The sequence below is a fragment of the Scleropages formosus genome, chromosome 23 (genome assembly GCF_900964775.1).
Source record: "Scleropages formosus chromosome 23, fSclFor1.1, whole genome shotgun sequence".
Classification (NCBI taxonomy): domain Eukaryota; kingdom Metazoa; phylum Chordata; class Actinopteri; order Osteoglossiformes; family Osteoglossidae; genus Scleropages; species Scleropages formosus.
This window is the reverse complement of record NC_041828.1, coordinates 8014403-8038911: the sequence shown is the minus strand read 5'-3', so window position 1 is coordinate 8038911 and position 24509 is coordinate 8014403. Positions and strand designations below refer to the sequence as shown.

General features: G+C 48.6%; 2 protein-coding genes across 3 annotated transcripts; one reads left to right on the top strand and one right to left on the bottom strand.

Annotated features, from left to right (window-relative positions):
* Positions 1–1137: 1137 nt before the first annotated feature.
* Positions 1138–7894, bottom strand: gpnmb (glycoprotein (transmembrane) nmb). 2 transcript variants are annotated; one of them, XM_018750328.2, is made up of 12 exons: positions 7665–7894; positions 6123–6254; positions 5863–6006; positions 5513–5686; positions 5030–5191; positions 4016–4333; positions 3853–3918; positions 3528–3719; positions 2625–2730; positions 2245–2483; positions 2070–2163; positions 1138–1914 (listed from the first exon to the last, which is right to left on the bottom strand). In XM_018750328.2, exons 1-12 carry the CDS (start codon positions 7738–7740, stop codon positions 1764–1766), a joined length of 1854 nt encoding a protein of 617 aa, XP_018605844.2. In that variant the 5' UTR covers positions 7741–7894; the 3' UTR covers positions 1138–1763. The 2 variants fall into 2 exon arrangements, with proteins under 2 accessions (XP_018605844.2, XP_018605845.2); XM_018750329.2 differs by having other exon boundaries at positions 2070–2160.
* Positions 7895–16691: 8797 nt separating this feature from the next.
* On the top strand, positions 16692–24271 carry LOC108933312 (polypeptide N-acetylgalactosaminyltransferase 15-like). The gene is made up of 10 exons (XM_029248402.1): positions 16692–17379; positions 18189–18355; positions 18918–19122; positions 20506–20667; positions 21186–21300; positions 21737–21931; positions 22039–22170; positions 22654–22755; positions 22950–23093; positions 23218–24271. Exons 1-10 carry the CDS (start codon positions 16883–16885, stop codon positions 23425–23427), a joined length of 1929 nt encoding a protein of 642 aa, XP_029104235.1. The 5' UTR covers positions 16692–16882; the 3' UTR covers positions 23428–24271.
* The last annotated feature ends 238 nt before the right edge of the window (positions 24272–24509 follow it).

Sequence of the window (24509 nt, the reverse complement as noted above, 5' to 3'; positions counted from 1 at the left end):
TTTGATTGTGGTGAAGACCTCTTATGCATTCATGCTTCCAGAGTAGAACGCTGTCTACCTCAGCTGTGGGGTCGTGGCGACATGTGCCCGACGGTGGCCTTCGTGTTCTCGCACGTGCCGCATGACGCGGCCTGGCTGCTTTGCTCCTGCGTGTGCGGTGCGTGGGATGACGCGTGTCGTGCTGCTGCTCTTTCACAAGAGGGGCACAAGTGTCTTTTTTTTTTTTTCTTTTTTTTTCTCCCCCCCTCTTCCCTGTCCCCCTCCCCCACTCTTCCCTTCACAGATTTATCTACCTCTTACACACATTGACTTAGAGGCATATTTCTGTTTTATAGGTGTAGGATCAGTTCCCAGAAATCATGTACAAGCTAGAATGGAAAGGGGAAGAATTGTCTTTAGTTTTCATTTGCCTGCATTTATTTAGTAATTGAAATAAACCAAGTTTTTTCCTTTGTTTTCATTTAGTGTAGTTGCTTCCTCAAACTTTCTTGCATAGAGATTTTGGAATAAAATGGTTAATACATGTTGAATTCAATGAATGGTACTGGCCTGGTTTTGTATAGGGTTTGAATTTTTTCCCTCTTCGTTAATGATGCCAAGTTGATCTGCTGATTTAAATGAAATGTTAGCCATGTTTGGCTGTAAGTGGTGAATCATGTTTCTATTGGAAAAAGAACTTTAAACTGGGAAACATATGAGTGATCCTGTTTAAGCACGAATCATCTTTCATACTGTACTTGTGCCCCCAATACAGCTCCGTGTCAAATGCCTCTGAATAAAATAAAATTGGCTCCTATGTGGTTTCTATTTTGTTTGGCTGTGTGTGTCAGTGGAGACCCTCTGGGTTGTTGGACTGTACACAGGGATAACAAATGGAGCCCTACTTTAACATAAGCTGCTTTTCCTCTTAGACCAATGTTTGGCTAGAAGCCTCTGAACTTTGCCCATCAAACCCCAAAATTTAAAACTTGTGTAATCCATGGTGCTTTGTAAAATTTTTTTTTTTTTTTTTTTTTTTTTCCCCTCCTTCTTCCTCCTCGGTCTGAGGTTAGTAGTATGGGAAACCACCTGTTCAGTATTACAGGGCAAGAGATGTATATAACAGACACTCAATTTGGTAATATTTATTAGAATTACAATGTTTCCCCAACATTGATGTTGGGCAGTCAGCTAGCAAAAATTAGTACATTTAATTTCTCTTGGTAACCTTAATTTGAGTCTTTCTAAATGTCAAAGGTGAGCTGTATTTCTAAAGTAATCCCCTGAGAAGGGAAGAAATTGTGTACCATTGGCCTTTTAGGGCTATTCAGTTTTTAGATATAATCCTCAGGTAGGATTCAGTGAATTACCTGCTATACTGTCAGACTGCAGAAGCAGTGTTTCTTAAAGCCATGTACATGGCATATACCTTTTGTTTCTGAAACGCTGATCTCCACCTTCCTGAAAATGGCAGCCAAGGCAGATTTGAGACATTACAAATCTCCTTTTACTAATATCCCCATCACAATTTGCGAGTTACTGTTTTCATCGAGCTGGTGTGCGAAACAAAATGGTGAATTGGCGCAAAGCGTGCATTTTGATGAGCAACACATAACTAATACTCAGTGTTAGATACCCTGGTGAGTGTGTATACAGCAGACTACAAGTGTTTCATGTTGCCGCAAAACATCTATGTGTGGAAACATCGCTCACCGCATGTTGAACTCCTAAGGCAACCTCGGTACATGACCCTGGTAGAGAACCACTGCTGAAGAGGAAAGAACTTAGAAAGGGCTTCTGTCACTCAGCAGGTGGCTCTTCTCCTCATTGGCCTGGAATAATGCTGCCTTCAGCTGGCCCAAGCGGGATCCCACCCTTCCTGGGCCATGCTCCACTATGGCCTCGCGCCTTACTGGCTGGTAGACCCTGTAGCGCCTGCGAAGGGTAAAGGGAATGCTCAGACCTGCCAAGAAGGTTTGGGTGCATATTGCCAGGTGAACTTTAAATGAGGCACATTTTTCAGCAGTCTCAGCGGGAAGCCTGGGGGTGGTGACTGCAGTCAGACCACCAGGAACGTTTGACTCACTCACTTGTACACCATGAAGCCAACGAAGGCGAAGATAGCCACTAGGATGGCGCTAGCACTCAGCACAACCTCAGTGGCCTGCAGTGGTTTGGCAACTGCTGAACCAGAGAGACAGTGAACAGCATTTATAGCGTATGTATTTAAGTGCTGGACATGGATCCACTGGTTGCTGGACTTACCTTTGTCCCCAGTTCCAATGGTGACATGAGTGGTGACATTAGTGGTGACATGAGTGCTGGCCAAGGCAAAGCTGGAAGATCCCTCCAAGCTGATGTTCACACAGTAGGTACCAGGCTGAAGGAAGGTGCGCTTCAGCATCACCTTACATTCAGCAGAGGGCGGAATGTCATTGCAAATGACGTTCTTTGCCTTCTCGCAGAATGCATCCGAGATGATCGTGCAGGCGGAGGTAGGAACACTGGGCGACAGAGAGAGAGCACCAGAAAAAGGAGGCTATGGCTAAGCTTAAGCTCAGAGTTATTCCCTGTGGGGCATGTGTTGTCTGGATTGGATTGCTAATGGATGCGATGACCCCGTGATTCCGGTTGCACTCTCTCACCTGCCCATGCACTTCACAAGGAAGTGCACAACGGTATCGGTCACCTTGGATGTAGACACCTCCACAATTGTGCTGGCTTGAATGGTATTTGCATCAAGAGCATCATCTGGAAGATTCACACCATAATCAAACTCTTGGATTCGTTACCACAACTGCAGTCCTTCGAGACGAAGGCAGTCAGCAAATAAGCTGCTTTCTCTCTGCGTGTGACAGCACCATTACGATGGAAACTAACGTAAGGTAACATAAAACTGCAAGTAGCACGAATGTACATTAGAACATGCTAATGAAATTAATTTATCAAACTGCTAGCAATCAATAGAGAATTTGTAGCGATTGCATATTTTTATTTCATTATTTTTAAAATGGTCTTAAATGGGATGTAGCTCAAAGTTGAGACTTTACTGAATGTTCTCTAAAATTTATTGTCGGTATATCCAGGTTTTTCACCGAACCTAACCTGTAAATAGTTCATGCGATATCTATATTCTTAAGTGTATTTTTAATGTGACTTTCTGGGTACAAGTGACATTGGAATTATGAACACAAGAAGTTCTGGTTCCAGCTGTGTTCACCAGTTGAGAAGCCAGTGTTCCTGGCTGCCTCACACTATTATTCTCAATAAAGAGGAAAGAAACTTCCAAAACCATTCTAATACATTACAGTCATTTATATGATTGCCCCCGCCATAATAAACATACCAAACTATAAAAATGTGCATGTTGATGTTCTTGGCTTTGGGTTGAAAGATGAAGGTTGCCTAACTCTTCCCGCAAGTCCTTGGCCACATTTCTGCTGATGTGGTTCACTTGACTGAATGCTAACAAGATGGGGCTCGCGGATCGTGGAAACTGGGGAGGGGAGGCAGGAGGGTGTGAGAAGCAGCATCTAGGAAAGTCTCACCGATGATGAGGATCTCCTTTTCAAAGGTGCCAAACATGTACCGGAAGCACTTGTTCTCAGAGTTGTGGTCAACGGGGTCCACGGGGGTGTCGGTGGCGCCCTCAGCTGCCGTGGTAACAGGCATCTCTGTTGTCGGGGTACTTGTTGTGGTGGTAGAGGTAGTAGTTGTCTCACGGGTCCGTGCAGTAGTAGCTGTAGCCAAGATGGGTTCAAATGTTTCGTGGATCAGAACCTCATTCAATGTACAATCATGTTTAGACAGGATTCCTTGACATGCAACAGGAAATGATGAGAAAAGAACAGACAAAGCACGAGGTCTACTTACTACCAGGGGTAGTTTCTACTCTACTAGTGACAGTATGAGTCTCTGGAGTTGGGGTGGTGGCTGCAGCTGGTGAAGAAAGGAAGAATGAAGCAACAACATCTCATGGAGGTACGCAGCTGGAGGGGACTCAAGATCTCTGCCTCTACGACTCATCCAAGTTCACCTGTGGTCTGCCTGGAGCTGGAGCTCTCTGGCGTAGTGGTGAGCGGGGGGCAGTCGGCGCGGAAGGCGGCCTCTACGATGAGCTTCACGGTGACATTGCCCGCAGAGCTGTACGTGTGGCTGGCCACGTTGCTGTGCGTCACCAGACGGTTACCGTCTCTGAAGTCCCAGATGAAGTTCACGGAAGTGGCGGTTTTCAGGTAGTTGCTCGGATCGTGGATCAGGACTTTGAAGATAATGTCCGAGTCCGTGACGAAGACGTTTTCCGACAGGTTGCGTGCAGCTTTTTGAGAGATGTTCACCGCCAGGGGAATCTTGTCTATGGGGATAACATATTAGAGTTTACTCTCTCAAAAATCATGACATTTTAATTGGTCACTTATAGGCAGTTCTATAAAATTACAGATTAGTGTGTGAAACATTGCTGTCGTGGAAGGAAATCGTTTTTAAAATGCTCGGTTTAAACACTGCCCAACTCTCAGCAACCCAACAGGGTTGCCTCTACTGACGTATGTAAAAGCAAAGCTCTCCTGCCGCGACATCACTAACAGCAGAACTGCACGGTATGTTTGACTTGTGTTTGACCTTCCTCAGTTGGCTCCGTGGAGGAGACACGACAATTTGGTACCTGGCTATAACTAATTTGGGGGCAAATGCAAGACATTTCCGAGTTGGACCTCATTTGACTTGAAATATTAATCAACAAAACATCCATTCCCAAAGTAAAGTCTCCGTTGCCTTTCATTTACAAATATAGCAGTATCACATTTTCACCCTTTTTACTACTTTGTTGCTGATTACTGCATTAAGCGAATGCAATGGCGCCATGGAAGGGCTTTGGAGCTCTGTGCATCACCACGGGATCTTTGATTAAAATGCAACACCAAATTATGAGAAAGATGTCGAAGGCTGTTCACCGCAACGGGAGGTGTGAGGATGGGACGCAAAAGGGGGAAGTTATTCAGCGCCGTGCCAGTGACTATACACAACACGTTCTAGCCTTCCAAGGACCCACCCGTGATGAAGTAAACCCCGCTGTCAATGGCTGCTGGGCTGTACTTCCTGCGGTCCCGCAGGCGGTACACCATCACCTCCATGATCTCTGCACCCAGAGTGATGTTGCTGGTGTTGAGCTTGAGGGTGGAAGTGGAACCTCCACAGGTCTGGAAGTACTGACCTGAGGAGAGAATTCAAAGAGTCACGTCCAAGTCCTCAGTCCTCGCAATCTTTCACAGTGACTCATGAAAAAGTCAACGCGGCCGTTTTCAATGAGTCCTTGTGACAGCGGAGCGATAAAATGCATCACATGAGAGACATTTGTCATATCACGAACCCCGCACGCAATTTATGATCCGCAGGATCTGCGAGCCGGTCTGTACCGGTTCCAGTCAATCACCCCGCTCCCAGCTTCTCCAACCCAGGGGGGAACCGCCATCATCCACTTCTACCTGCCCTCCTTCTGCCTGCCACCACACACCTCATCCCACCCAATCCTCACCCATCGTGCGCCACACGTAGATGTAGTTCTTCCGTCTCCAGCTGTAGCTCTGTGGGAAAGGGGTCCCATCCGGGAAGACGTTGCACTTGGTGGGGTCAGTGCACTGTCCAAAGCCGTAGTCCTGCATCCAGGAGGTCCAGTTGTAGACGTAACCAGAGTGCACCTTGCCATTTTCTGTCCAAAGAACAGTGAAACAATCCTTATTTTGTTCTTTTTTTCCACTCTCCTAATTTAACTGCTTGTCACATCGCTTCATGGCGGTTCCATCATCATGTCTGATTTATTAAACTTTTTGGTCTGAAGGAGCTGGTGATGTCAACGTGATACTGAAGAAAAGAAGGGTTCAGTACCGTCTCGGCAGGTGGGGTCGTAGACAAGGTCCCCGCGGGCGTCCTCGCGCTGGCAGCGTGGGAACTCGAGTGACGTGGTGAATGTGATTAAGGAGCCATTCATGGCAGGACTGTCACTCGTGAGGTGGGCAACCACGCGCCGGCCTGCATGCGAAATGACGGGGGACAGGGCTCGCTCATCTCTGACACACCTCCGTTTAATATATGTGCACGTTTCACAAATTTTTAACACTCTGGAGCCTTAAAGGAGCAGCAATCACCTCTTCTCTCCATGAAGTTGTCTGGTCTCAAGGGCGGGTACAGGTCCTCATCCCAGGGGTGGTTGTCCGAATTCCAGCCGGGAAGCGGAGGGTATTTACCGGAGTGGGAGTGTTGGAACATGTCCCTGTATTCTGGGAAGACAGAGACCGGGAACGGTTGTCCTACTGTTTATCATCCTTAAACCACTGCTCTTCTTTCAGTCTTTCTAAAATCGCTGCAATTAATCATTACTGAAATAAATAATGAAATGCAGGACTTCTATGCAAATTAACTTTAAACTTGTGATGTTCTGCTTTATCCTTTTGCCTGGACAGGAGTCAGTGTGCCTTATGAATGGCGCATGTTGTAAACACCGACCCGACACATCCCACAGGTGTCACATACTGTACACTACATCCCTAATACTGTGTGCGCTGAGAAATCCCTTCAGCCTGGGGAAAAATGAGAAAAAAAAAATTGCCATGTTCTGCTAAGACACAGTGCACGTGACACATTTATTTATTTTTTTATCAGAGGCTTTTCTCCAAAGCGACTTCCAATGAACTCTGTGTAGTGTTACCAGCCCACGCACCTTATTTACCGTGGTCACTTACACTGCTAGATACACTACTTACAATGAAGCACACTCACACAGTCCACCTCACACTCACAGTGTATTATCAATATCTCAGTGTATTCCGGCCAGTTTATTCCAGTCTTTATTCCAGAATTCCTTTATTTATAGCATCGCAAATAAATAAAGAAGCGAGAAAGGCGATGAGAAACACCTCCTTTATGCGAATGGATGAAAATGACAAATCCTTATAAAAAAACAGCACTTAATAAAAAGAGACCCTGATAAATGTGCCTCCACCTCAGTTCCTACGATGCCGTTAATTGGCCTCATCATGATGGGACCGTCTGGGGACCGTGGCGTAGTATTGGGGACCGTTTCCAGCCGGTCCAGCCGGACACTCTTCAATAACTAACATCACGTCCTTCACTCACTCGGTCTCTCCTCGGCTCTTCCATGATTTGCCACCCCAGTCTTTCTGCTGGATTCCACACACAATGTTGTTCTTCTTGTCCCGTTTATCATATGAGTCTCAGAAATTGTGAGTTTTGAACGGAGTGCCTGGCACAGTTCGAGTCGGTGCTGCAAACAACAACAACAACAACAACAATAACGGGTGGAACGGTGGCACAGCGAGTGACGCTGCAGTCTCACAGCGCCCGGGTGGTGCGGGAGGACGTGGGTTTGTATATTCTCCCTGTGCCTGCGTGGGTTTTCTCCGGCTGCTCTGGTTTCCTCCCACAGTCCAAAGATAATGCTGTTCAGGTTCCCCCATAGTGTGCGAGTGACAGACAGAGTGTGTTCCACTGATGTATGGATGAGTGACCCAGTAAGTAGTGTACCTAGCTGTGTAAGTCACCTTGCTGAAGGTGTGTGGGCTCATAACACTACAGTATCCACTGGAAGTCGCTTTGGACAAAATAAATAAATGTAATGACAATGATAGTAGTAAATGTGCGGCGACACGTGTGCCGGATGAATAACTCACTCTTCTGCTCATCGTCCGCTGGGGAGGCGGCGGAGGCGCAGGCCACCGCGAGCAGGAGCGCGAACGCGGCCATCATGTGCTGCGCGAGACTGGAACGAGGCGGCGAGTCCTACTGCGAGTCCGGACACACCGGCGGGAGCGCGCGCGCAGTGTCTGCGACCCGTCCCGCTGCTGTCCTCCTCTTCTCCTTCCACGCGCGCTGACACACACACACACACACACACACAACAGACACACACACCCACACGCACTCCTCCCCTCTTGCCTCCCGCATAATTTAATATCTGCGCTCCGTCATGTGATGTCCTGTAATAAGTTGCGACCCATCTTTCATTAGTTCCCTCAAAAAGCTCATTTGCGTGACTCAATCCCTTAATCTTTTTTTTTTTTTTTTCTTTCCTTCTGTTTTCCACACTGCGGCTCGGTTAAGGGGCCCAAAAAATGTTTTCCAGAAAGTTTACGGACATGGAGCTTTATTTGTTACTAATTATTTCGTTGTTCCGTGTTAACCAAAAACCCCCGAAGTGTGTGAAAAGCAATAAGAAAAAAGACCCCGTAAATACGGTGTGTAATTTATTTAGTGTCCGCGAAACTGTCCGTCTAACAGCGACGGAACGAATAAATACATTAATAAATAAAAAAAAAAAAAAATCGAGTTCTTTCGATAGGTTCAAGGCAAAGCTTCATTTCTGCAAAGTAATGACTAAAAATACTTGTTTATTCCGCATGAGTTTGGAATAATTCCTGTACGAAAGGAGAGATGTTTAAAATATCGGGATCGGTAGGACCACGGTAAATGTGGCGGTAAATGTATGAATCCTTATAAAAAGGTCTTGTGTTGAGTTTAAAACGAGTTCAAATCGTAGTGCACTTCTCACTCCTCTTATTAAGTAGCCCGATAATTAATCCACAAAAGCGCTTATAGTCCAGCAAACGTTATTTCTGTGGGACTCAGAGTTTGCTAACTATATATCTCTCTTCTTGTAATAACACGTTCTGTGTTAATGAAAAGTCTTTTTTCCAACGCTGTCGATGAAATGTACATTAATACTGAATACACAGAATCGAGTCAAAATGCTAAAAATATATACAGTATATGTATATTCATCCATTTGGTAGGTACATTTTCTTCGGTGTTTGACAGTTTAAGAGCAGATGCAACAAGCGCATCACCGATATAATACATATATAATAAATACAGTTGGATAAACTTTCCGTTCGTAAACTTGATGCGGTAAATAACTGCTCTGCAGTGCAAACATCAGCACAAATAAAATGCTGAAATTATGAAAAGTTAGACGTCATCAAACAATCGATATCTTAAGACACACATTCTTCTTGCGCGCTGGAATTGACAACCTCGCGTGTTTCTGAATGACATGTCTTTTCAAATAATTATCGTTAAATGTCTTTTTTTTAAATAGCCTTCGCTTAGATCTATCAGCGCTTTGGATATATTCAAAACTGCAACAGATAACTTTATTAAATTAGATTTTCTTATTGTTACAAATAGTTTCAGACCTATTTTTTTTTTCTCCAACGAAGCTGAACCTCAAAACCGCACTCTGTGTGTGTGCGCGCGCCTGTGTGCCCGTGCTTGTGCCCGTGCCCGTGCCCGTGCGTGTCGCAATGCCTGTCATCTGATCAAGGTTTTCGCTGCCGGTGACTGATCCCAGGCTTTGTCCACCTTGTGAACAGGAAACACAAGTTCATCCGCTGACTCGTGTCATTTCCTCCTTCTGACACGGGGGTGATTTCTTACCCCATGTGTGTATCGGGGTGGTGGGGGGGGGAGTGTTATCACTTGAGTGCCCTCTCCACATGACTGACACATGATGCCTTCATGGATGTGATCAGGTTTAATTCGTAAGTTATACTTTCAAAATGTTTGCTTTGCTTGGAAAAGCCTGGACACCAAACACCTGTAGTAATTCCAGAGCAAAACTGGCTGGTTTTCCAGAGAAGAGCCGAAGAACTTGAAGAAACACCCGGCGCTCCATTCAGTTGTTTTGACCCAGCCGCTGTGAAAGAATGAAAACTCTTATGGCAGTGGAAAAGCAATCTCGTGCCGAAAGATACAACATAATATCATCGCCAAATATCACACATATCACATAATGTCACAAAGCTCCTCGCCAGCTTGGAAAACGACGGGAGCCGCGGCGCGCACGTGACACAGGCTGCGCGACTTCCGCGCTCCGCCTGAGCGCAGGAGGACGCTCACGTGCGCGGGAGTGCAGAGAGTCGCGCTGCAACATAAGACAGAGTTTCTCCCGCGAAACGCGCGTAAATACGGTAACACGGTAAGGTGAGCGCAGCGGTCCCGCGGAGACCCGTCTCCCATATTACACTTGCGGAATAAGCGGCTGTCACACTGTAAGCCGAGGCAAGCGGATCACATGGGGGTTAAGACTCACTAATATAATGAAATTAAGCATTTTTCTAACGTGATTAGTGTTCCGTGCCCTCTCCGAATGTTTAATTGTTTATGCTTTGTTTGAAAGAAGGCTTGTTTCCACTTTTGTAAATTCAGTCAAGCGGATTGTAAACATTTTAGTAACAAGGTATCATATATATATATATTATGTGTCAGATTACGCAGCGCAAGTACAATTATATGAGTAATGGTGTCGTACGGACTTCTGAGTGTCTATGGATGCATGGAATTCATTATCACACAGCCCGTACATTGATACACTATCTTTGCGAATGATATTTTGCAGTTATTTATCTCTAAAATAAGGGGGACGCGGTGGCGCAGCGGGCTTGGCCGGGTCCTGCTCTCTGGCGCGTCTGGGGTTCGAGTCCTGCTTGGGGTGTCTTGCGATGGATGGGCGTCCCGCCCTGGGTGTGTCCGCCTGCGCCCTGCGTCGCCAGGGTAGACCTCGGCTCGCCGCGACCCCGCGCCTTAGCTTAGGAGAAGCGGTTTCAGACCGTCTGTGTGCGTTTATCTGTAAAATATCTTCTCTTGCCAGCACTGCGGTGATGAAAATGAAATAGCCGGCGATCCGAATACAGATCAGGTGTGACTGCTGACCCGTTTCCGTCATCACATGACATGCAAGCAGCGCGCGCTGATATGATGAAAAAAGTCTAAGAAGCACGGTTCGCGTGTCATGCGGCGATGCTTTCCTCCAACTGTCTCATGACCACATCCCCTTTTTCCAACAAGTGTGAAGGGTGCGCGCTCATACCGCACACCGAAAAATGCTGCCACAGCGGTCATATGGTCGTACAAATATGAGCTGCAGTTCGTCTCGCTCACGCGCAAAAACGCGCGCGCTCTTTCGTTGCTCGTGTTCGCGCCGTGTTTCATCGAATATGAGCGTGGGGTAAAGCGCCACCTGCCGGTCGTAGCGGACACCGGATTCTCTTTAATTTTTTTCTTTTTTTTGAACAAGGGATCCACTGGTTTCCCACAAGCCGACAAGTTGCTCTGCTCGTGTGTCAGGTCTTCAGCAACATAACGGCCGTTTTGCTTACGTCATCAGTTGGATTTTGAGAATTATCTTCAAATTCTGCATCAGATGCACCTCCGCGTTTCTGTGCATCTGTCTGCCTGGCTGAGCCGCTTCGATGGGCTGGAGCGTGGAGTCGTTGCTGTAAACCTGCTTCCCTTGGAACTCTCTGACTACATAAAGAAGAGTACCGTGGTAAAATGCGGCGCGCACGTACCATCCACACGACATTTATTCACTGAGCTGACACTATTCTCTAAAGCAACGTATAATGTCGGTGTACCTACAGTTATTTACCCATTTATACAGCTGAGTAATTTCACTGGAGGAATTTAGGGTCAGTACCTGCTGGAGCTGGGATTCAAACCTGCAGCTTCTGGGGCCCAAGGCAGCAGCTCTAAGCACTATAGAGAAGGGAAGAATGAAAGATGCAGGAGGAGAGGGGTTTGTGTGTCTCTGAAATGTTGATTCCATACAAATGAACAAATACAGAGGCGAAGTGATGCAGAGATGAGCTGAAATAAGACAGTGAGAAGGTGTAGAATGGAGGGCAAAGTAATATCCCCCAGACTCAAGGATGACCGTGTTTCAACAGACAGGAAGTCTACGCTGTTAAAAGGGGGGCAACATCAGTGGCGGAGCAGGTGATCTTCAATTTGAATAAAAATTAAACAATTCTTCAAGTCTAAGTTTGGTGAAGCAACTCAGAGATTATTGTTAACACCAATCAGCAGGCCAGCAGATGGCGTAGTGGCTGGAGCTGCCGCTTTCTGCTCGCGGGGCCCAGATCCCATTCGCACTTCCTGCTGTATTACCGTCGAGCATGGTACTTACCCCACACTAAGACGGTAACAAAAACTTGCCCAGCTGTATAACTGGCTAAACAGTTTTTAATAGCTCATTGTCACCAGTAAGGGTGAGAATGCAATAGTAATGGCTACGCACACTAGGTGCCATCAGAATGAGTTTACCAGGTTTACAGCACCAGAGGGAGGTAAAGGCTTTTCAAAAGGGTGGAAATACATTCGGTACTGAGATGCATTCCAGATGGGCTAGTCCCCAGACAGCTGTTTAAGGTTTGACTGATGGGGGGCTGAAGGCGGTCCAGATGGAACCAATCCCGCTGTCGCAGAGAGCGCAGACTGGTCTCGGTGCCAAAGGCGAGAAGCCATGGAAGGACACCAGATCAGAACGCAGTCGGGCCGTCGGGCCGCCGGGGAGTTTTCCCTCCTACTCGAATCGGGCCGTAGCACCGACTCTGTGAAGGAGCAACGTGCAGCAGATATGCTGATAATGAAAGCAAAATGCTTATCAAGTGATGTACTTTAAGGTGCCCTCATCCTCCCCATGTCATCAGCGTGTGTGAGACATATATACATTATACACACACACATTTTCAGAACCGCTTGTCCCATACGGGGTTGCGGGGAACCGGAGCCTACCTGGCAACACAGGGCGTAGGGCCGGAGGGGGAGGGGACACACCCAGGACGGGACGCCAGTCTGTCGCAAGGCACCCCAAGCGGGACTCGAACCCCAGACCCACCAGACAGGAGGACTGTGGTCCAACCCACTGCGCCACCGCACCCCCCTTTATACATTATACATATATATATACCAGCTGCTTCAGGTCATATTTTTGCCGTATATTATGGCGTAAACAATCTGCTCTCTCTGAATCTTCAGCCGAATAAGTCGGAACATCTGGATGTTTACCAGGAACCCGACTTGTTTGCGTGGATCTTTAGCACCACTAGTGAACGGTTTGCTTTCCTCACGATGGAGTTACGGGATGTAGTTACAGCAAGAAACCAGCATTTTCACTATGGAGAGAACTGTTTACGCCACAGAGAAGTTCAAACAAATAAAATATTTATGAAGGCTATATCAAACAATAAGACTTCTTTGTAATTTCGTGTATTTTTTTCATGTATTTCCCAGGGATGTAAAATATTTTATTCATTGTCTCGACAGACACTTATCTAGCGCAGAACGCATAGAGCATAAAGGTAAAACCCCCTGCGATGTGCCGGACGAGACGTCGTGTAGATGTACCGCTGACGGGTGGAAGCCCAGCGAGGCCGTCGTCCCACAGGGTGGTTCCGTGAAGTACTTCCCTTCACAGCTGTTTGACGGAACGTTCCGGATCAGACAGATGGTGGAACTGAACCCAGTGAGAAAGATTTCCTGAGAATCCACAGCGCTGGATGCTTCGGCGAAGAGCTGGGAGAGAGTTTTACAGCACGGACTGCACTGCATCTGCCTTCACATTGACGTTTACACAAGACATTTTTTTTGTCCGCGTACAGTTTCCAAAGCTGGGTGGACTTACTCAATAGTGCATATTTTTGAATCCTTTTGGGATCCACACCCCGGGCCTTCATGTGATCGGACTTCTCCAACACATCCCTGCCAGGGTGAACTCTTTACGCCTAAGGTTTTCACCCTGGGTCCGTGGGTGGGCGTCAGGATCAGGGTGGGCTTCAGGCTTGCTGGGAAAACAACATCAAAAATCGAAATGTTCGATTTAAATTGCGATATTACTCTGCTATTACATTTATTCGTTTAGCTGACACTTTTCTCCAAAGTGACTTGCAATGGAAATCCACCTACAGTTATTTAGGGTAAGTACCTTGCTCCAGGGCGCTACAGTTGGAGGTGGGATTCTAACCTGGAACCTTTGGGTCCGAAGGCAGCAGCTCTAAGCGCTGCACCTCCAGCTGCCCCCTCACTACCTATGATATCATTCTATGTGAAGGTTATCAAGTTTCACTTCAGTATGGAATATTTTCTCCAAATTTTTGTGGACGTTTTTCCAGGAGGGGTCTTCCGCTTAGATTTCAATCTCGAAGAGATCCGCAAGCGAGGAAAGGTTAAGAACCTCTGCTTTTCACCAAGCGGATGGTCGTCCTCGCGATAGACGCACGACACTTTACGGCTTTTGACAGTATGTGTGCCTTGAAACGAGAGTATCGTGAGGCTGAAATAAAACACACCTTCCTGCCTTTCGGATGAACACACATTATTCAGCAAGCTGTGACCAGTGAGGTGGACTTTTTTGGGTAAACATGTGACTCCCCAGCAGGCAACGTGCAGCTGTTGGCTTCGCTTAGTGTGAGGTGTGGACTGGAAGGGGGAAGGTGTCCACCAAAGGTATGGAAACACCACTGGGGACGAACGCCTTATTCCACATGGCCAGCTCTCCTTTCCCCCACAGGTGTGTGTTACACAGGTGTGTATTACACACACACTCACACACACACACTTCTACAACCACTTGTCCAGAGCGGGGTCACGTCGACCTGGAGCCTAACCTGGCAACACAGGGCGCAAAGCCGAGGGGGGAGGGGACACACCCAGGACGGGACGCCAGTCTGTCACATGGCACTCCAAGCAGGACTCGAACCCCAGACCCGCCCAAGTGTGCATCACTCTCTTTAAAACCTCACGCTCGAGACTCATGGTTCTTCACCTCTTCTCCTCACATTAAAAAGGTGCCCTTTGCATGTAAAAACTGAAAGCAGCACTTTCTCATTGTGTTATGACACCGATCAGATGGAACAGCTACGCTTTTGACAGCTCTAGAGCACTAATTCCCAAACTCTGAATCTACTGGATCAGGGCCTGACCAGGATCCCATGTCTGTGGCCCTCTGTCCCACGCTGGACATATGATCAGGGCTCGTAACTGCAGTCCTTCCTCTGACCCTCCCGCTACCTCTCCCTTTCCACTAGCTATGTCACATACCCCTCCTAGTAACCCTACTACCGACCATCCCCAAACCCCCTCCCACTACCTCTCCCATAGAACCCCAGTCAACCCTGCAGGATCCAGTCGCATTTCAGCCTCCGAGACATGACTGAAAGGTTGCTTTGGACCACCTCAAACTTGTTGAGGGCACTAAAGGAGCAACACAGAGTAAATGTGACAAAAATTAACTGACAAGCATTAGTTACTTCTTACATATGCAGCCGATCGCTGGACTTGCCCTTAAAAGCCCGGTAGAGAAAAGAGTGAACGGAGCACAGCGCTTAAAGTAAGGGGCGGAATCGGGAAGCTCTGAAAGGGTTTGTTCTTAAGAAGTTTGCTGGAACACAAACAGGAGGACCAGACGGCCCAGTGGGACACCGGATCTGCAGCCAAACTGACACCGACTGCTGTGCTTCCAAGAAGGAGGAGAAGAAGGAAAAAAACAGCAGTGAAGTTTGCCAACAATCAGTTTAAATCTTAGAATTCGTGTTTGGCGCTGCACAGCACCGAGGGATGTGGAGGGCGGCCAGCAGGCACCTCAGCAGGCTTCTGGGCCACTGCAGCGCATGGGAGGACATCACTGTACTAGCTGCACTTCTCACACGCAGCTGAGCTCATTAGAAGGCGAACACACATCTACTCTCACCTGTGGCTCATTGGCAACCAGGTTTCCAGGCCGTGCTTGCGCCCCCCTACTGGCCGCAGCACTGGCGGATCTGGAAAAAGTCCCTTCAAGATGCACTATTCATTACTGATTCATTCATTTCCACTAAACACTTGTCCTGGTCAGGGTCATGGAGGGCTGGAGCCTATCCCAGAATCACTGGATGCTACGCTTTGGGGCGCACCCTGGACGGAACACTAGTCCTTCACAAGGTAGCCGCACACGTTACGGGCAATTTAACGTCACCAGTCCAGCTGAACTGAGTGTCTTTGGGCTGTGGGAGGAAACCAGAGCACAGGGAGAACATGTGAAGTGAGGCAGATCCGCGCCGACACCCAAGTAGCCAAAGTGGTGCGAGGCACCAGTGCTACCTGCTGCACCACCGAGATGTGGGACATGAGTTTCAGTCTGTGAGGAGTTTATGTTGTAGCATCCCATGTTACTAATAGCAGCAATGGGCGTCGACTGTAAATACTCGTGGACAAGGGACTGCTGGGTAATGTGAAGAGTTGTGCAACCGCGGAGGGGACTGTGAGGGATTTGCAGGGGGAGCCCACCCACCAGACAACAAGAAAAGCTGGTTTGAGGTGGAAGTTCTGGAGAAAAAGGGCAGCAATCCAAGACTGTGGAGAAATCCGGTCTTTGTATTGACAGCATTCCTTCCTTCTGTATTGGCAGCTGCTTCTCTGTGTTCTTCAGCTGCAGTTAGAGGCACTTCTCTGCCTCTTTGTTTGCTCCATCGGAGCTCTGACGTGCCCTCGTTCCCAGGTGTTTTCCCACAAATCTCTTTCAGCGTAAGTGGCGAATGGAAATGAGCAGTAGTGTGTGTGTGTGAGACACTGACCTGAGAGGGACTGGCATCCTGTCTATGGTGTACCTCGTTTAGGGTGCGTGCTGTCTGTGGCGTACCCTGTCTCACGTCCACGCTTCCAGGACAGACACTGGACAAGTGGGTCTTTACCACGGTATGGTGTTTACTACTGTTGCTGCTTGTACGGCTGCTGGTCGCACACCGAGTCACTGCGCTCCACACACACCGTACTTTAAAACTGGACCTTGGGTGCGGCTCGGCCTCGCGCTAGGACCAGGAGGCGCGCGTGCTGGATATTTAAGATCATCATCGGCTCTGCCCGGCGGGGCTCCTGGAGTCTGGTCGGGTCGGGAGGCAGGAGGCAGGAGAAGCAGACCGAAGCCGCACTCCGCAACCAAGAGCGTAAAATGAGGCGCCTCGATCCCGCCGGACGCGGCGCCGCGAGCCGGCTGCTGCTGAGAAGCGGAAGGAGCCACTAGGTGCTGCGCACGGACTCCCGCGCTTCGTACCATGACAGATCCCCTCGCTGCTTCAGCATGATGACGCTGCGCTGCAGGCACAGACCCCACAGGTCTCCGCTCCTCTGCTTCTGGCTCGTGCTGCTCCTCGTGGTCATCGCGGTGCTCTTCATGGACCCCCTGTTCCGCGACGCGTCAAGGCACGCGGCGATCGCGCGCCACGCCCCCACCGCGGGCCACAGGTGGCCCGCACCTGCAGACCTGGAGCTGCTCGTGGACTCTCGAGACCAGGGGGGCGAGGGGGGGTTCCGTGCACCGGCCTTTCTGCGGGACGACCAGCTGCTCGTGGCTCCATCGTCAGCCCCCGCGGAGAGGCGCGGCTCCGGGGTGGCGGCGCGCGACGGGCGGAGGAGGGGCGAAGTGGAACCCCGAGCCGGGCTGTCGTCGCTCGCGGGGAAGGCGGCTGGAAGAGCGACCACCTCCGGGGAAGCGGCGGCGAGGAGACGCGCCTTCGACGAAGCGATCAGCGAAGGCATTTCGTTCCATCGGAGACCCCCGGAGTCGCGCCCTGCCGCGTAGGTTTCTCAAACAAAGTCGTTCTGATGGAACGCGAAGGGGACGAAGATTCGTCACTCTTGATGGAAAATTGGGTGGCGCGAGAGGACATGGGTTCGATGCCCGCTCATTCTGTGTGGAGTTTTGCGTGTTCTCTGTGTGCGTTTGCTCCGGTTTCCTCCCACACTCCAAAGACATGCTGCTCAGGTTTACCCATAGTGTGTGAGTGACAATGACAGAGAGTGTGTTCCACTGACGTATGGATGAGTGACCTAGTGTAAGTAGTGTATCTAGCAGTGTAAGTCACTGCGGTGAATAAGGTGTGTGGGCTCATAACAGTACATAGAGTTCATCGGAAGTTGCTTTGGACAAAAGTGTCAAAAAGCCAGCAGGTGGCGCAGTGGTCCGGGTTATTGCCTTGTAATTTCGACGTTCTACATTAGCACCTCCAGGGTACTTTACCCTGAAGTACACCGTTAAGAACACCCTGCTATATAAGTGGGTAAATCAAGTTACCTGGGTTAACTGGGTTAGTGCCTCTCAAATACAGTCCCTTAACTATGTAGCACCATAAGTCAGAGGGGCCAAAGATGTCTTGTAATAATGTATATAATAAAATCTGTTACCAGCATAGAAATAATGTAATAGACTGTACTCTGTATGAACTTAATTATTGGGATGGTCTAAAATATCAGTTTTTTTTTTTTTTTTCTTTTAAATTGCTGCAAGTTCCCTGAGTCAGACATCTGAAGTCACCCGTGCCCATGGTGTGTGTGTGTGTGTGTGTGTGTGTGTGTGTGTGTGTGTCTGTCTGTGTGTTCTTGGTAAGGTGTCTGTCACAGCAGTACAACACCTCCTTGCCCACTGCCACGGTGGTCGTGTGCTTCCACGATGAAGCGTGGTCCACTCTGCTGAGGACCATCCACAGCGTCCTGGACACGGCGCCTGCGCGGCACCTGCGGGAGGTCCTCCTGGTGGACGACTGCAGCGAGCGTGGTGTGTGAGCCTCCTCGTCATCCTCTCGCTGCGGGCACAAACCTTCTCGTAGAACATGACACTGGAAACGATGACTGAGCGAGAGCGCTTCTGCTCTGCTCTTTAGGGATTGCGGATGAGACTAACTTTCTTCCTTTAAAAGTGGTGCCACGTAACCCCACAGCTGTGGGATTGGATGTAGGTTCAAATCCGACTCGGTCTGTGTGGAATTTGCCCGTTTCCCCCATATTCTCATCGGTTTCCTCCCCCGGTCCAAAAACCTGTGTTTCCAGTGAGGCAGGGACTTTAACTAGCTCTGTGTGTGTGTTACGCTGTCCTACTGTATAAATGGGTGAATGACTGCGAATGTAAGTTGTCTTGAACACAAGTGTCAGCTCAATATGAATTTATAACAATGAAATGTTCACGCTGAAGAGGATTTGAATGATGTTGGAAAATAAAATGGTAACAATCAAAGTTTCTTATATGTACAACGCATACGGCATTGGTGTACGCCTGCTGAACCGTGTCTGGCCTCACGCCCCTCCCCCCACCGCCCTCTCTGCACCTTGTGCACCTTCAGGGCACCTGAAGACCCCCCTCAGCAAGTACGTCTCCAAGCTGAAGGGGGTGCGTCTGATCCGGAGCGCTCGCCGGCTGGGCGTGGTTGGCTGCCGCGTGCTGGGTGCTGCCCGTGCCCTCGGCGACGTCCTAGTGTTCCTCGACTCCCACTGCGAGTGCCAGCAGGGGTGGCTGGAGCCTCTGCTGGAGCGCATCGCCGGGGACAGGTGAGGGTGCCGAATCATCCCTGGGACCATCTGGGCCAAAGGCGGCTGTGTTGAATAAATTTTTTTTTTTTTTTGGTGGGGGGGAGCAGATGTGGTTTCTGGCAGATCTAATGTATTGAACTTAGTTTAAGGACTTGAAAAAGGGAAGTAGTGGAATTCACATTTCACACATTTACATGATGATGGTCATGAAAGTGACTTACTACGTGAAACAACTGGCAAATATTCATCCATTTACACAGTAATTGTTACTATGCCAGATCAGGGAATGCCACTTGCTCCAAGATCCTATAGCAGGAGGTGGGATTTGAACCTCGCTCATCGGACTCAAAGGCAGCAGCTGTAACCAATGCACCACCTACTGGTCTTGAATTTTATACAAGCAGACAATGCAAAGTGTCGTCCCAGGTCTGCGGAGAGCCTCGCATTTACAAGCCCTTGTCTCCTATGGAATACTGAATGTATCTTTCATTTTTTACTCATACCTTCCTACACAAAGTCTGGTGCCGGTATTAAAAGTTGGGATGTCTCGGCACACACACACATATTTCCTGAACCGCTTGTCCCATACGGGGTCGCCGGCAACTCAGGGCAAACATTTAAAAATTCCCTTTTTTCTGCCAAGCTGTCCTTCCTTCCTTAATGCTTGAAAGTTTCCCATTTGTACAGTTCCAGAAGGTTATGGTTAATCTGAGTCATGGAGTCATGTGCCCTTCCTGCCGTGTGTTTCTTCAGTCTGTGCGCGGATAACACCTTGGTGGGGTTGCAGCATGGGGGCTGGGTTGGAGAGCTCCGGCCCCGTGACTTTGGACTCCAGTGTGAGTCTCCTGCGGTGCGGCCCTGCAATTGAGAGGATTAAAGACGGAGTGCGCAGGTGTGTTGGCCGACCCTGTGGAATGTAGGAGAGCGCAGAGCCGCTGTGGGCACGGAGACGTCCTCCCGCCTGGATTGTCCCGACACAGCGGCACGCTGAGCGAGGAATGGGCGCAAACTGCGCCGAGATGTAAACTGACGCACTGACCACCGGAGGGTCGAGAACCAACGACAGCGTTCAGCGAAGTCTGAATGTGCACAGAGTGGCGTGGCGACAGACAGAACAAAATCAGATTCTGAGATCAGTTTTGGGGAGCTGATGGCAGGTTCGTTGCCTGCGCTTGAGTTGTCCCGGTGCCCACTGGGTAATGATACTGAGGTCCCTCTCAGGTCCCAGGTGTGTATTTCCAGGATGGCTAAGGAGGCTGTGTCGGTTGTGAAGAAGAAACGTCAGTTGCGGATTGTTCGCACTTGGTACTCATGTATCCCCTTGCCGTCCTGCTCGGAGTGCCGTTTCCCTACGACGCCGATCCTACACCGAGCAATGCCTGTCCCCCCATCCCCTCCTAGGAGTCGAGTGGTGTCGCCAGTGATGGATGTTATCGACGGGCGAACCTTCCGGTACAATGCAACGCGGGATCTCATCAGAGGTGTGTTTGACTGGAAGCTGGACTTCCACTGGGAGGTGCTGCCCAAGCAGAAAGACCCGCTAAAGACCGTGGAGCCCATACGGTGAGCAAACACTGAGCAAGTCTCTGCCTCTCACATAATTCTAGTAAAGTATTGTACATTTTTATTTGTCCCTATTATTGTAAATAGGAAGGCTGTGAACAAAACCCAAAGACCCCCAGTAAATGGGGGAATGCTCCATTCTTGCAAGGAGATCTGCTGCTTGACTGTTTCCCAACTTCTTATCTGCTGGTTTCTTGCCCCAAACTAAATTGAGTGGCATGAAATCAGCTTTTTCTCAAGTTTTGAATACATTCACAGCAGGCAATTGCGTGCGTTTTTCTGCTCAGTTGGTGGTATTTTGGGGACGGGGACGGGGGTGTCCTGTGAGTCATAACAAAGCACTCACTCAAGGCTGTAAATGTTCTTTTTTGGCCTTCATGTACCTGGCAGGGTGAGACTGGAGAGCCATGTTGGCCCACTGTGGTGACGGTGGATCTGCTGGGCCATTACGGATTCGGAGACAGGCCGGCCTACGACCCCCCACGCGCTAACCGTACCTCCTCCCCTCTCCTCCCTAGGAGCCCTGCATTGGCAGGTGTTCTGGCCATTGACAGACAGTTCTTCCAGAAGATCGGAGCCTATGACCCTGGCATGGTGCTCTGGGGTGTGGAGAACATTGAGCTCTCTATAAGGGTAAAGCACATTTACACCCTGACCTCAGGACAGCACTCTATCATCTCACTCAGGTCTTTGGGAATGCTGATGGCTCTTACGTACAGTGTTTGAGGTCTGTCTGCGAATGCTTGATTCCTTTAAATATAAATAAACAGAAGACCAGTTTTTTTTTTTTTTTTTTTTTTTAGTAGCAAGTTACAATTATAGGTTTGTATACTAAGGTGCTTACAGTGATTTCCTGCCACATTCAGCTGGGTAATTTTTGCTCTTGCAGTTCAGGGTAAGTACCTTGCTCAAGGGTACTCCAGCAGGAGGCAGGATCCAAACCCGGGTCCTTCCAGCGTAAGGCATCGACTCTGACCGCTACTCCACCTGCTGTGCTTTTAATTCTGTTTCTCTGCTAAGGATGATAAAACTAGTTGTTCTCTGAGGTGTTTGGAACTCTGTCCCTCAGGTGTGGCTGTGCGGGGGGTCCATGGAGGTGATTCCCTGTTCTCGTGTGGGACATTTGGAACAGTTTCACCCATCCTTCACCCTCCCCGATGACGACACTGTCGAGAAGAACAAAATCCGGGTGGCAGAGACGTGGCTGGATGCATATAAAAACATATTCTACAAGAGAAATACTGTTGCCTTCTTCATCTGGCAGGTATGTGTGTGTGGGGAGGGGAGGTGGCGAGCTGTAAGGAGTGTGTGTATATGCCAACTAAGGCCTGTGGTTTCTACGCTGCCTTATCTGTAATGGCCTGTCTGCAGTCTGAGAGCTCAAACTGCACTGAGAGGGTGAAACTGCAGAAGATGCTGGGCTGTAAGAACTTCCAGTGGTATCTGTCCAACGTGCACCAGGACCTCTACATCCCCCAGGACCGGCAGGGATTCTCAGGAGAGGCAAGGCTCACGTTTTATTCGGTATTGTCACGTGTGCAAAGAAAAGGTCTTTCCGACTCATGCAACTGAGTACATTTGAGCTTAAAAATGTAGTTTATCGGTAAATCTTCTGCAGTCACCTTAGATGTTTTCACAATGATGGTCTTTGTAGAAGAACGAAACGACAAAGGAATCATTCTTCATTTGTACCGATATTGTTTAATACCTGGTTAATGACATTCAGTTAGTGAGCTCCAAAACCCCAAGTATCTATAGTGGAAAGAAACTGATTTTACTTAAGAATCACGCATCTGCAACTATGTCTCTTTCTCCCTAATGTAATGCACAAATTGTACTTCTGAGATGTACGTCGCTTTGGAGAAAAGCATCTGCTAAATGAATAAACGTAAATAAGTATCTACGTGTGATTTTTGCTCTGTGATATGATATTGCATAACTACTTGTCTGACATTAATATATTTTGTAACGCCTGTGTGCTTGAAGCTGTACAATGTTGGCGCTGGCTATTGTGCAGATCACAAGAAAGGGTGGGCTCCGTGGGATGGGGCCATGGACGTTTCACCTTGCAGCGGAAATGGTAACCAGGTATGGCGTTCATCAACATTGCTTCATACGGACTACATGTAGGCATGCTGGTGTCGCCTCCTTGGTGCTGCTAATAGAAGGTCTCGTATATCCTTGTATCACTTGACCAGCACTACAAGAATGAGCTACGTCGGGTGTGTGTTGCTCAGCAGTGGTGCTGCTAACACTCTGCTTGCTCTCCTGTGTTCCCACAGCACTGTGAGATGAACTCTCTGAAAGAGGTGCGCTGGGGGCCCATGGGGCAGCTCTGTTTCGATGCGAAGGGGGACCGGGTGGTGCTCTCCCAGTGTCCCCCAAAACAGCAGACGTTAACCAGGCTGCAGTGGAGCATCTTGAAGGTAAAGAGAGCTGGCCTAACTTCAGCTCCGACTTGGTAGTTATTGAGAAATACGTCCATTACCCTTGAGACCCTGGGTCTGACCAGGAGCGTGAGCCGATTTGCTCTCTTTGTTCCCCCATCAGAACGGGCAGATCGTCCACCTTTTGACAGAGAAATGCATTGAGGCTGTAAAGACTGAGAGGAGCCCTGGTGCAGAGAAGGTTGCGCACAGCGACTGGGGAAAACGGGCCAACGGCAAAGAGGCGGAAGAGGGACTCTTCCTCCGGCCCTGCAGCTCCGACCCGCGGCAGCAGTGGCACTTTGAGCAGCTTGTTGATCCGAGACGATCCTAAAGTGGGCGGCTCATAATGGCGCAGACCTCGTGTATGTAACTGCTGAACTGCTGTTGGCAGTTGTGCCTATTCGTGGCGCTGAAACGAGGTTGAAGGCAGCGACGATGGATCATTGCGGTCCTGGAAAGACGCTTCTATCTTTTAGCTGCTTCCTGAGCAACACGCTGAACTTCTAGCAGTTTTCCACAAGGCTTTAGATTCACTCCGTTCTTTCCTCCAGCGCACCCCATGCCAGATAAAGCACGAATAATCAGATGACCTTTTCGTTACCTGCTACAAGGGTTTACTCATCAGGGTATGGGTGCGTCTCTCCCTACAGCGTTTTGTCCTGTGGCTAACCCACATGGGCTACCCTGGCTGGGCTGAACCTGCTCCTTTCCTCTGGAAAAAGTACCGATGTTGTTCAACTGCTGCGGGATTCCTGGTCACAGGTGGCAGTTGAGAGAAATAAAAATTATCTCTATTTCCTGCAAGAGGTGCTCACTGATTTCAAGGTTTATGGCCTGCAGCTATACAGTATATCAAGCTAGCAATTATTGCTCCTCGGGAGACGACAAACCCAAGGCCTGTACTTTATGAGTGTTATTACACTGCTCACTGCTGAGCAGTCTGGAAACTATCCTCTAACAACTGACACAAGCAATAATTTTAGAGGAAAAGTAGGCTTGACGGTGCAATGTTTTCGTATTACTATTTTTTACTGAAACACAGAAAGTGATAGGTGAACAGTGTTTTAACCACTGTGACGTGGCCCATCTAGGCCAGCCCTGGTATTGTTAATAAAAATCAACTTAAAAAAAAAAAACATGGATATCAAATGTAATTATTATTGCAAAGTGTTAAGGACCTGACATTTATTTTATTATGATGAACCCTATTAATAAAAGGACTAAAGAAAAAAAAAATGACGCTGTGACCGAAGTGTGATTTTAAGGCCCTGACACTACAGGTGTTTATTTTAATGTGACACATTTCCTGAGTCACACAAAGCGTATATGTAAATATTCACAGGTAGAATTCCACTGAAACTACGGGGTTGTCTGCATTTCAAACCGTGTAACTCAATGAGAAAGAGCGGGCGG

What these genes read in the sequence shown, in the direction of transcription:
- gpnmb (XM_018750328.2), bottom strand. Translation starts at nt 7,740, where the DNA reads ATGATGGCCGCGTTCGCGCTCCTGCTCGCGGTGGCCTGCGCCTCCGCC. An exon ending in AAAGGAGATCCTCATCATCG is followed by an intron (nt 2,731 to 3,527) that starts GTGAGACTTTCC and finishes TGAATCTTCCAG; the next exon opens with ATGATGCTCTTGATGCAAAT. An exon ending in CTTGTGAAGTGCATGGGCAG is followed by an intron (nt 2,484 to 2,624) that starts GTGAGAGAGTGC and finishes TCTGTCGCCCAG; the next exon opens with TGTTCCTACCTCCGCCTGCA.
- LOC108933312 (XM_029248402.1), top strand. Translation starts at nt 16,883, where the DNA reads ATGATGACGCTGCGCTGCAGGCACAGACCCCACAGGTCTCCGCTCCTC. An exon ending in AAGACCGTGGAGCCCATACG is followed by an intron (nt 20,668 to 21,185) that starts GTGAGCAAACAC and finishes TCTCCTCCCTAG; the next exon opens with GAGCCCTGCATTGGCAGGTG. An exon ending in TTGCCTTCTTCATCTGGCAG is followed by an intron (nt 21,932 to 22,038) that starts GTATGTGTGTGT and finishes GCCTGTCTGCAG; the next exon opens with TCTGAGAGCTCAAACTGCAC.